The sequence below is a fragment of the Rhinatrema bivittatum genome, chromosome 4 (assembly GCF_901001135.1).
Source record: "Rhinatrema bivittatum chromosome 4, aRhiBiv1.1, whole genome shotgun sequence".
NCBI classification, from domain to species: Eukaryota; Metazoa; Chordata; class Amphibia; order Gymnophiona; family Rhinatrematidae; genus Rhinatrema; species Rhinatrema bivittatum.
Genome location: NC_042618.1, coordinates 414,592,900 through 414,605,805, shown reverse-complemented (window position 1 = coordinate 414,605,805; position 12,906 = coordinate 414,592,900). Strand labels below are relative to the sequence as shown.

The window sequence follows — 12,906 nt, the reverse complement described above, 5'->3', positions numbered from 1 at the left end:
GTCTGCCAAAATCTTGAAGTGAACTGCATTCCATAGTCGCTAACAATATTTTTGGGAGTCCATGTAGGTGGAATATAAGAACATAAGAACATAAGAAATTGCCGTGCTGGGTTAGACCAAGGGTCCATCAAGCCCAGCATCCTCTTTCCAACAGAGACAAACCAGGCCACAAGAACCTGGCAAGTACCCAAACACCACGAAGATCCCATGCTACTGATGCAATAAATAGCATTGGCTATTCCCTAAGTAAACTTGATTAATAGCAGTTAATGGACTTCTCCTCCAAGAACTTATCCAAACCTTTTTTGAACCCTTTTGAACCCAGCTACACTAAATGCACTAACCACATCCTCTGGCAACAAATTCCAAAGCTTAATTGTGCATTGAGTGAAAAAGAACTTTCTCCGATTAGTCTTAAATGTGCTACTTGCTAACTTCATGGAATGCCCCCTAGTCCTTCTATTATCCGAAAGTGTAAATAACCAATTCACATCTACTCGTGCAAGACCTCTCATGATCTTAAAGACCCCTATCATATCCCCCTCAGTCGTCTCTTCTCCAAGCTGAACAGCCCTAATTCTTTTCAGCTTTTCCTCATAGGGGAGCTGTTCCATCCCCTTTACCATTTTGTTTGCCCCTCTCTGTACCTTCTCCATTGCAACTATATCTTTTTTGAGATGTGGCGACCAGAACTGTACACAGTATTCAAGGTGCGGTCTCATTATGAAGCGATACAGAGGCATTATGACATTTTCTGTTTTATTAACCATTCCCTTCCTAATAATTCCTAACATTCTGTTTGCTTTTTTGACTGCTGCAGCACACTGAGCCGACGATTTCAAAGTATTATCCACTATGATGCCTAGATATTTTTCCTGGGTTGTAGCTCCTAATATAGAACCTAACCGTGTAACTACAGCAAGGGTTATTTTTCCCTATATGCAACATCTTACACAATTAATTTCATCTGCCATTTGGATGCCCAATCTTCCAGTCTTGCAAGGTCCTCCTGGAATCTATCACAATCTGCTTGTGATTTAACTACTCTGATTAATTTTGTATCATCCGCAAATTTGATAACTCCACTTGTCATATTCCTTTCCAGATCATTTATAAATATATTGAAAAGCACCTGTCCAAGTACGGATCCCCTGAGGCACTCCACTGTTTACCCATTTCCACTGAGAAGATTGACCATTTAATCATACTCTCTGTTTCCTGTCTTTTAACCAGTTTGTAATCCATGAAAGGACATCACCTCCTATCCCATGACTTTTTTTTGTCAAACGCCTTCTGAAAATCCAAATACACTACATCTACCGGTTCACCTTTATCTACATGTTTATTAACCCCTTCAAAAAAATGAAGCAGATTTGTTAGGCAAGACTTCCCTTGGGTAAATCCATGTTGACTGTGTTCCATTAAACCATGTCTTTCTTTATGCTCTACGATTTTGATCTTTAGAATAGTTTCCACTATTTTTCCCGGCACTGAAGTCAGGCTCACTCATCTATAGTTTCCCGAATGGCCCCTGGAGCCCTTTTTAAATATTGGGATTACATTGGCCAGTCTTCAGGTACAATGGATGATTTTAATGATAGGTTACAAATTTTAACTAACAGATTAGAAATTTCATTTTTTCATTCTTTCAATACCCTAGGATGCATACCATCCAGTCCAGGTGATTTGCTACTCTTTAGTTTGTAAATCTGGCCTACATCTTCCAGGTTCACAGTGATTTTGTTCAGTTCGTCTGACTCATCACCCTTGAAAACCATTTCCAGAACTGGAATTTCCCCAACATCCTCATTAGTAAACACGGAAGCAAAGAATTCATTTAGTCTTTCTGCAATGGCCGCATCTTCCCTAAGAACCCCTTTAACCCCTCTGTCATCTAACGGTCCCAACCGACTCCCTCACAGGTTTCTTGCTTCGGATATATTTTAAAAAGTTTTTATTATGAGTTTTTGCCTCTATGGCCAACTTCATTTCAAATTATTTCTTCGCCTGTCTTATCAATATTTTACACTTAACTTGACAATGCTTATGCTTTATCCTATTTTCTTCAGATGGATCCTTCTTCCAATTTTTGAAGGATGTTTTTTTCGCTAAAATAACCTCTTTCACCTTACCTTTTAACCATGACGGTAATTGTTTTGGCTTCCTTCCACCTTTCTTAATGCGAGGAATACATCTGGACTGCGCATCTAGTATTGTATTTTTAAACAATATTCATGCCTGTTGAATACTTTTAACCTTTGCAGCTGCACCTTTCAGTTTTTTTCTAACTATTTTCCTCATTTTATCAAAGTTTCCGTTTTGAAAATTTAGTGTTAGAGCTGTCCCCTTTCCAGTTATTAGTTTAAATTTAATCATGTTATGATCACTATTGCCAAGTGGCCCCACTACAGTTACCTTTCTCACCAAATCCTGCAGAAAATGATGAGAGAGGATCAGGGCTGTGAGTCAGGCTTTGAGAGGGATAAAATGGGCCATCTTAGAAAACCAGTCCATGATTACTCAGATAACAGTGTGCCCTGCAGAGCGGGATAAATCTGCAATAAAATCCATTGATTCATAAGTCTGGGGTTTCTGGGACACCAGCAAGTGATGAAGTAAGCCTGCTGGTCATTGGGCAGGGGTTTTTATTTTGCGCACAGTTATTACAAGAAGAGATGTAAGTCAGCATTCTCCTTGGCTAGGTTGAGCCACCATTAGTTGAAGGACATGTGGTCCACTGTTTTTTCAGATGCCCTGGTGGTTGGCCAGTCTAGAGTCATGGGCCCATTTCAGGACTCTCTAGAGGTGGTCAGGCACGAATGTCTTGTCATGGAAGTTGCCATGGAGGTGATAGCAATGATCTTGGCCAAGTCAGTGAGATGTTGAAGGGTGTTAAAGAGGTCTGTCAGGTCAAACAATCTGGACAAGGCATCTGCTTTAATGTTTTTCTCTGCTAGGCGATAAGTTAAATGGAAGTCAAATCAGGTGAAGAAAAGAGACCATCTGGCCTGTCGAGGGTTGAGTCTTCGATCGGTTTGTAGATATAGCAAGATTTTTATGGCCTGTGAAGATGGTAAAGGTGTGCAAAGCGCCCTCCAGCAGATGACGCCACACTTCCAAGTCAAATTTAATAGCGAATAATTCACAATTGCCTATACCATAACTTCCTTCAGCTGGAGAGAATTTTCCAGAGTAAAAGGCGTAGGATAATAGTTTACCAATGGAAGCAGACTGAGAAAGGACAGTGCCTACACCCATCAAGGAGGAGTCAACTTCCAGAAAAAACGGCTGCGTGGGGTCAGGTCTTTAAAGCAGAGAAATTCTCTTTTAAAAAGGCAAATGCGCAAATGGCATCGGTGGTCAATCCTTGGCATTTTCCCCTTTCATAGTAATGGAGGTGATGAGGGTGGAGTAGTGATGGATGAATTGCCTGTTATACTTGGTAAATCTCAGGAATGCTGAGCTTTTTTTTGAGGCCCACTTGCCGTGACCAATCCATACTAGCAAAGTGTTTAGGGGGGTCCATTTGCAGGCCCTGCACTGATATTATATATCCCAGGAAAGGCAGCTCCATGTATTCATAAACGTATTTCCCCAATTTGGCATAGAGAGCATATTTCCTTAACCACTGAAGCACCATCTTGACATGAGAGTGGTGGGCATGGAGAATGGATGAGTAGATCAGGTTGACATCCAAGTATACTATAATGTGAGTGTATAGTAAATCTCTAACTATATCATTGAAAAAATTTAAAAAAAAAACTCCCAAGGGCATTACCAGGTACGCATAATGATCATCCTGCGGGTTAAAAGCAATCTTCCACTCATCACCCTTATGTATCTGGAGTCCATATATTAACACTTATGTATTGACTACTGGAGTTTAAATGATATCACCATAACAAAATAAATATCTCTGCCATTAATATCTGAAATATTTGACCAGCTTCATGGCGTTACCATCTTCACTAAGTTGGATCTGTGGGGGAGGGGGTAATTTAGAATTATAGGTTACGTCATATAATGAATAGTACCAGGCAATAGCTCCCCGTAGACAGACAATGCAAACAGGGTTGTTCAGCGGTACTAGCAATATCTGGAAACCCTTCACTAGAACTTCATCAATGAAGTTGCTGGCCATGCCAGAATGTAAAAAAAGCCTCCAAGAAGAATCTTATGTGCGGAGCCTTAAGAGTCATTGTGCTGTCTTGTGCGCCAAGAATTTGGGAAAAGCTCTCGCCTAGAGTTGATAAGGAAAGCTATCTTAGGCAATGTCCACTCCATTCCCCCATGAAGAATTATTTTGATCTTCAATCTCTGTGACCTCCAGGACCTGTAAGAGGACCATCTCTCCAAACTCTTGCAAGTTACACTTTCTGTGCTCTTTTTGACTGGGGACTTTTCCAGAGGAAGTATGATTTTTTTGGTCTCTGCATGATCCTGTATGAGTTTCATTAGTTTTTCTCTGAACAACTAGGGATCTACAAAGGGAAGCCCCTGCATACACATCTTGGAGGACAAATCAGTAGACCAATGTCTTAGCCATAGCCCTCTCCTGTTTGCAGTTTTGCAGGCCATATACTTTGCTCTGAGTAAAACTGAATTAGAGGCAATGTCAGCCATACTTTGTAGCAAGTGGGATCAGGGCTAAAGAAGACCTAGAATTCCAAAACAAAAGGTGATGAGCCTTCACCAATTGGGTTTACTTTTACAATAGTTCCTAAATGTACTGTCCACAGGAAAGAGCCTTCCAGTTCATTGCAGAGCTTAACAGCTGCATCCATCCATGCTACCACACAGAAAGGAAGAATTTTCCAATAGGATAACTATGCACTTAGCAAAATTAAACATAGTGTCACTGTCTGTATGGGCAAGTTCCATACATCTTTCCTTTCTTTGGTGAGTCAATTTTTGAGAGGATTTTAAAGGTAGCAAGACTATCACCAGACTAAAGGGGGAACAAAAAAACCAAAACAAAACTGTAGCTCTACACAAAATCACTTTCAAAGACTGAGATAGAAAGCAAAGTTGAATGCCATAAGACACATGGCTCCATGGAAAAAAAAGACAAAGGGACTCTGCCTAGGGGGCAGAGTATTGACTGCAGCTGCACATGCTCAGTAGGGCATGCTGAAAGCTCTAGATTCTTTGAGATCAAAGTTCCGTGCTGGGCTCCACCTGATGTCACCCATGTGTGAGGACTACCATCCTGCTTGTCCTCGGAGAAAAAGCCTGCTCCTCATGCCTCTGAGCACAACTGGGGATAACCTGCATGCAGCAGCAGTTACTATTCTTAACAGAAGGCTTAGCATTACCCTGCATGGAGCAGCAGTTAGTACCCTAAAAAAAAATTGCTAGGCAGACTAGATGGACCATTTTATCTGCCATCATTTACTATGTTACTGTAGGAGTCATTTATTAAGCAGTTTTCTCATAGACACAGAATAGGAGAAAACCTTTATTAAATAGATCCCTATGTTAGCTGAAGCAGACTCCCCTTCACTGTGATTGGATTGCCCAATACCTATTTCCAACAACAAAAGGAAAACTGTAGAGAAGTATCAGATGTGATAAAGGAGCTGGCATCTTGGATCACAAGAAAAATGTGTATGCTACAGAGAAAAAGCAGTTTCTCCTTAGCAGACTAGCAGAAAAACACCCATTGCTCAAAGAAACCTAGGGGCACTGTTAAGAGATCGCAAAATTAAAAAAAATCCTTCTGTTGGAGGACTCCATTATTAAAGGCATTAATTTGGGGACAAAAATGTCAGATGCCTATACCAAGGATCCTCCATTTGCAGGAATACAAACCAGACTCTTTATACTATTACAGATAAATAGAATTCTGACAGTGATCTCCCAGTCCATTTGAGAATCAATAAATGGCCATAAATGAAGTCAGTAGAGTGACTTCCAGATTTTAGGGAATGGGCTCAAGCATCAGGCAAGGACAGCAGCATTTTCAGAGGTATTGCCTGCTCATGGTGAGGGAGATGAAAAGTATGGTCATATTGCCAGCCCAAGGCAGTAGTGATATGGTTGCACTGTGCTTCCTGGAAGGCATATAGTGTAACCTGCACAGAGCAGCAGCTGCAAATCTAAAGGGGACACAATGGGATTAGGGGTGGGTTCCATCTGGGAATTTGATCTAATTTGGGAAGATGCACATAAAATCACTATTGGGCAAGTTAGATGGGCCTTTTTGGCTTTTATCTGCCATCATTTACTGTGTTACTTAGACTAATGATGGGGAGGAAGTGAATACCACTGGCCTAAGGAAAGCGTGAAAGGAATTAAAGCTACTTAAAGTGCCTCTGGTCTCATCCCTATCTGATTCAGTCAGTGGGGAAACAGATAATTTATTCCTCTATGAGATTTACATGGCATCTGAGTGTAAATCCACTGAAACGATTTACTTTTGGAGAACGAGTCCAGGTAACCACTCTCTCTAAAGGTAAATACTTTCAATGGATTGAAAATTTGGGGGAATTAGCACAATTACAGGATCTTTCAAAAAAATCTAAAGGAATACATTTTGAAATAAAGTGAGCTCTGGAGGACATAAGAAGTGTGTGCTCAGTGGAATAAAAATCCCTATGTCAGAGGTGCTCAAAATGGTCCCTGGGGACACCCAGCCAGTCAGGTGTTTAGGATATCTCAAAGAATATGCATGAGATTTATTTGCATGCACCACCTCCTATATATGCAAATATTTCTCATGCATAGTCATTATGGATATCCTGACTGACTGAAGGGGAGGCCTGTGGACTAGTTTGAGAACCCCTGCTCAATGTTACTGAAAATGCAATCAACTAAAATCCAGAAAAACAACGGAAGAGTTTAGTAGAAAATAAACTTCAGCTAGGTTTAAAATTGAATTTCTTACCCAAAAGGAGAGTTAAAGCTCCTATCTATGCCAAATATTAAGCATGTGTAACATCAAACTACTCTACAAGTCAAAACTGCTCCAGACAGAGTTGAAGGTCTGAGCAGCTTTTATCACAGATACATGGAAAATTTTCCCTAGCACCAAAAGGAACATAATAGGTTCAAATAACTGTAAAAGAAAACATTTGGACATGACCATTAGCAAAAGCAAAAAAATACTTTCACAGAAAAAGGCAGCAGCATGCTTGAGGCAAAAAACAGAGTTAAGAAAAAATAATGCAGTTTCAGACAGATTTTAAAGTATCTAGATTTGTATCTAAATACAAATATTTTTAAGCAACACAGCTGAAGCACAAATACAGTAGTAACAGCTAACATGGGGAAAATCTTAAAACATTGCTTAAATAATGCATTGGTAAACTATAGGAACCAAGACAAGATATAAACCAGAAAAGCAAATTCAACACTGGAGAAACAGTTTCAAAATGATCACGTGTCTATTGCAAACCTCCTCAAATTACAAATCTGAGGTGAGTGCTACAAAAAAAAAAAAATTCAGGCAATGAACAAACATCAGAATATACTCAACTAGGGCCATCCTGGTAGCTCAGTACTGCTGGCTTGACCTGCGCTGGGGATAGTGTAGAGACAGCGTTCACAGCCCCAGGGGTGTGGGGGAGTGGGGAGAAAGACTGAGCACTACTTATGTCGCCAGATTTAGGGCCTATGATGGAACCCTGATGTTTAACCCCTTTCTGAGGACTGACACTACAAGAACTCGGTTAAAAGTTGTGACGGCATATAAAATAGGGGGAAAACATCCATGGGTAGTTGTGATTGGAGGCTCATGGTTTCAGATTCCAGCCATGGTTCTGTCTGGCTGGAAGCCCATAGCAGCAGGAGGAATTTGCTAAGTCAAAAAAAAAAAAAAAAGACAGGGGCAGTTCCCACCTTTCAATGACATAAAAATTGTCTCCATCATCTCCCTGGTCAATGACGTGTTCCTGAGGTTTTACTCTCCTCTCAAACATAGCATCAAGAACCTGAGAGAGCTGCTCCTAAAGAAAAGATATAAAAAAAAACAAAAACAAACTAAAACAAAAACATAATCAGTTTTAGACAGTTTACTTAATACTTACCAACCTACAGGATAGGATGCATGATGGGCCTGCACTGCTCTGTTATGTCAGTATATTTGGACAACCATTATCAGTGTTTATAGTGAATTTTTTTTCTATTATGCATAGGCAATTACTGCAACTATATTATAAATATACATACAAATTAGCACATACACAACTCTGTGTGGCTACTGTAAGCTAAAATTAGAGGCATTTTTTGGTTTATATTACATAAATTTAATTTTCCAGCTGCTTGGATAATAAGATTTAGACCAAAACAATTCATGCATTCCTGTAATTAAGAAACAGGCTTACTGTGGTGGTGTGCAACCATAATGGGTATAGAAAATGGAATTATTGATGTACAGTTCTATGTATGTGTCATATTCTTTTGGAAATAAGAGAAATGATTCAGAAATTAAAGTACTGTAAACCTGCTTGTTTCCCCAATCCAGCCACAATATAAAGACTGGTGGTGTCAAACTGATGCCACTAACTGCTATGCAGCTGCAGTGTTTAGAATAAATGCATTGGTATATCATCTGTCTTAATGTACATGAAAACAGGTGATCCACTTCAGTCTAAAGCTTCATGCTGGCAATTTTGTTTGGCTGGATAATAAGAATTTAATAAATGAGGAAACTATTTTAAAACTGGAAGACACTAAGCAAGCAAAGAAATACATTAGAGTATCTGTAACTTGGTATAAGCAAGCTTGTTTTAAGTTAGATTTCATTTTTAGCCTCTACACCTTTCTCTAGGATCCTTTAGAAATTTAAAGCAGAGTATGGAAATTATTCCGTCCTTGATTAGTACCTAGTTTCCTTTAGCAGTTCAAGGGTACATTCTGCAATAAAGTTTATCATATTCTAAAGCACTACTGCAGTATGCTTACATACATTTTCATAATTTACATATTATACAATGCCAATTATAAAACAAAATGAGTCTTTTCTGACTTTTCTTATGTATTTGAATAATTCATTTTGTTATTTATCAAGTGAAGAAAAGGGATTTTAGTGACCAGTCAGGCCTATCCTGTAAAGTGCGGCCGCGTTTACCCTGCTCCTAAGCCGTTTTTAACTTCGTTTTCCGCCGCGTTAGCCCTTCCTGCGATCCCGAATCCCCTTTAACCTACTCCTACCGCGGCCTAAATTCCCTGGGCAACCCCTTCCGCCCGCGGCATGCATATTGCATGCAAACGAGCGAATTAGCGCGATATTGCATGCAAACGAGCGAATTAGCTATTCACCTAGCATCCCGTAACCCGCGCCCCGACTAACGCTACCTTTCCCTGCCGTTTTGTCGCGCGTTTAACCTGCAAACTTACCGCCTACCCTGACCCAGGCGGTAGAGGCATGGGTAAGGGTAGGTGGAAAGCTTTCCCCCAGCCCCCGCTCACCTGCCCCCGCCGCGATCATGGGTGCCGGTCTCTGTGGCAGCCCCAGGCCTCTCCCCTGCTCCCGAAGCCAAAAAAAAAAAGCGAAAAAAACGTTGCAGCCCCCCTCCGATGTCCGGACTGGGGCTGCCACGGAGACTGCAACGGCAAAGCGACTTTTCAGTGTCCCCCCTCCTCTCGGAGCAGGGCGCGAAAAGCCGCCTTGCTCTGGGAGGAGGGGGGACACTGACAGCGGCGAAGCAACAGCGAAGACAGCGGCAAAGCGACTTTTCAGTGTCCCCCCTCCTCTCGGAGCAGGGCGCGAAAAGCCGCCTTGCTCCGGGAGGAGGGGGGACACTGACAGCGACGAAGCTTTCCCCCAGCCCGGACACCGGCGAAGCCAGAAGACAGCGGCGGAGAAACGGCGAAACGACTTTTCAGTGTCCCCCCTCCTCTCGGAGCAGGGCGGAAAAGCCGCCTTGCTCCGAGAGGAGGGGGGACACTGACAACGGCGAAGACAACGGCGAAGCGACTTTTCAGTGTCCCCCCCTCCTCTCGGAGCAGGGCGCGAAAAGCCACCTTGCTCCGAGAGGAGGGGGGACACTGACAGCGGCGAAGCAACTTACTTTTCTGAAGCCATCATCAGGAACACATGCGATCGTAGCTCCTCCCGATGAAGACAAAGATGGCCGCCTGCACGGGGAAAGCGTGCAATTGGCCGCTGAAGACGTGATGTCGTGACGTCACATCTTCAGCGGCCAATTGCACGCTTTCCCCGTGCAGGCGGCCATCTTTGTCTTCATCGGGAGGAGCTACGATCGCATGTGTTCCTGATGATGGCTTCAGAAAAGTAAGTTGCTTCGCCGCTGTCAGTGTCCCCCCTCCTCTCGGAGCAAGGCGGCTTTTCGCGCCCTGCTCCGAGAGGAGGGGGGACACTGAAATGTCGTTTCGCCGTTTCTCCGCCGCTGTCTTCTGGCTTCGCCGGTGTCCGGGCTGGGGGAAAGCTTCGTCGCTGTCAGTGTCCCCCCTCCTCCCAGAGCAAGGCGGCTTTTCGCGCCCTGCTCCGAGAGGAGGGGGGACACTGAAAAGTCGCTTCGCCGTTTCTCCGCCGCTGTCTTCTGGCTTCGCTGGTGTCCGGGCTGGGGGAAAGCTTCGTCGCTGTCAGTGTCCCCCCTCCTCCCAGAGCAAGGCGGCTTTTCGCGCCCTGCTCCGAGAGGAGGGGGGACACTGAAAAGTCGCTTCGCCGCTGTCTTCGCCGTTGCTTCGCCGCTGTCAGTGTCCCCCCTCCTCCCAGAGCAAGGCGGCTTTTCGCGCCCTGCTCCGAGAGGAGGGGGGACACTGACAAGTCGTTTCGCCGTTGCTTCTGCGCTGTCGCCGCCGTTGCTTCCTGGTATCTGTCATTTCAAATGACATTTGAAATGACAGATACCAGCGTGGCGTGAAGCCTTAGGCCCGCGCACCCAGGATCCTGTATAGGCGCTCTATCCAGTTTCCTGGTTGCGCGGGCCTAAGGCTTTTCGGACGCGGCTTACATTTACATATAATTAGGCTTCAGGATCGAGCGGTAGGTGAGCTGCACTGTGCGGGCGGTAACCGCGGGTGCCGTAGGCACTAACGCAGCTCTTCCTACCGCTCGGTACTGGATCACCCTGAGTGTGAGGAAGGAAATCATGAAAAGAAGTGGGACTGGCATGGGAATTGAATTTGGGGGAGGAGGGAGAACCAGAGATAGGAGAACAATTAGGGATTGAAAGAAAGAATCTCCATTTTCACTCCCCCTCCCCACCCAGCAAAACTTCCTTCACACATGCTCCCCACCCCATTGCAGATTCTCTGTCTCTTACCCACACCATCTCCAATCCCCTCTCTAAATTCTGCCATCCCTTACCTTTCTGACCCTGACCACTACCATCTCTTCATTTCTCCAGGTGATAGTCCCTGGTGCCAAGCCTGCTAACTGGCTGGCAGGCAGGCAGGAGAGCGGTGGCAACTTAGGCCACATTCTCCCTCTCTGCCACCCGATAAATTCATGCTTTGAACTGCAGGGGACACTGTAGTACCAAATCATGGAAAATGCAAGTTAGACTCTGAATGACAAAGGAGGATACAGACCTAGGCATTGCTACTGTCCTTCTCCTTTTATTCAGTAATAAAGTAACAGGGTCATTCATCAAAATGCATGCAATAACAGCAGCGCACAGCACGAATACTAATTTTTGGAAGGGGTGGGATGAGGGAGGAGATTGAGTGGGATTTATGAAAATATGGGGCAATATCGCCCTAGCTTGATGGTACCCTGTTATAGAGTCCATCAAGCTAAGGTGAGAACACATAGTAGAAATAGCATCTTTGTGAGAGAGTTTCCTCACTCCAAATGAGGTCAAATTTTCATAGAGGTGTACTGTGCTGTTCGTACCTCTCACTCTACATGAGAAATTGGCCCCTAAACCACCACCAAAAACCTCACCTCGAGCTATCAGATGGCCCTCCTATAGAGAGATAAATACTTGACTAATATATGAAGGCCTTGTAGATAGCCTCTCTATTATGTCCCCAGCAGTGGGTACATTTTGGTATCTGTATATACACTGCAGTTTAACTGCGTCTAGTGCAGTCCTTACTTGTAACCAATGATAAAAGCCTGTGAGCCCTGCCTTTAAGGGGAGTTTTGCCTTTAAGAGAAACTCCTTCCCCCCTGCTTCTCTCATTGGGAAGGGTCTGCATGCCATCTCAATCTAACTTGAGTCTTCTTAAGTGCCTTATTGGCTCAAGGAACTGCCCTTCATGCCCCCCCCCTGTGTCATATGGATCCTAGGCTCGCTACCATTGGATCTCACCCTCTAGCCCCAGCTTGTTGGGACGTTTCCTGTAATCACTTCCCAAGACTGTTAGTCTAAGCCAGGCGGCATTAAAGGCTAGAAGTGCCTGCAGCCTCTGAAATACAATTAGCCTTTTTACGTCTCTTCTCACCGCTTTAATTCTAAAGACCAATCAGCTTTAGAACCCCTGCCTTCTCATCCTAAATCCCAAGAAACTCCATCTCCCTTCTCCTGCCTATCTCCAGCTACAAAGATCTCTGCCTGGGGCATATATATGTTTGGAAGCAACCATTGTGAGTAATGGAAAATTATCTGTGCAATAAATATTTTCAAACTTAAAAGATCTTTGTCCTGATGATTGATTAAGAAGGGAAGTTAGCTGTCTGGATGAGGGAAATTCGTATATTTCTTATTGAGCCAGCACAGTAAAAAGGCTAATTAGATAACAGCAAATAAGAAAACTGTATCTACAGGAGCTGCAGTTGTAACTCGCCAATGGTTTGAATGTAAAAGCTCAAATCATACAGAAGATAATAACAAGTGAGAAACCAGCAAGTAGAAACTCAGTAAAATTCATTTGTACAGTCTGTGAAACTTGTTGAACTGAAAGCCTTTCAAAGAACTGTATGCAGTACATTGAAACAGGGATTTCAGCCTGCTACAGAAGGTTTGCATCGAACAGGAATCGTTAAAGACTGTC

General features: G+C 43.4%; 1 protein-coding gene across 1 annotated transcript in view; it reads right to left on the bottom strand.

Annotated features, from left to right (window-relative positions):
- Positions 1-12,906, bottom strand: part of PRKAR2A (protein kinase cAMP-dependent type II regulatory subunit alpha) — a 394,405-nt gene that overhangs the window by 108,557 nt on the left and 272,942 nt on the right. The window contains exon 5 of the mRNA XM_029601279.1: positions 7,840-7,946. Within this exon, the coding sequence (XP_029457139.1) occupies positions 7,840-7,946 (107 nt within the window). The remainder of the gene's footprint in view (positions 1-7,839; positions 7,947-12,906) is intronic.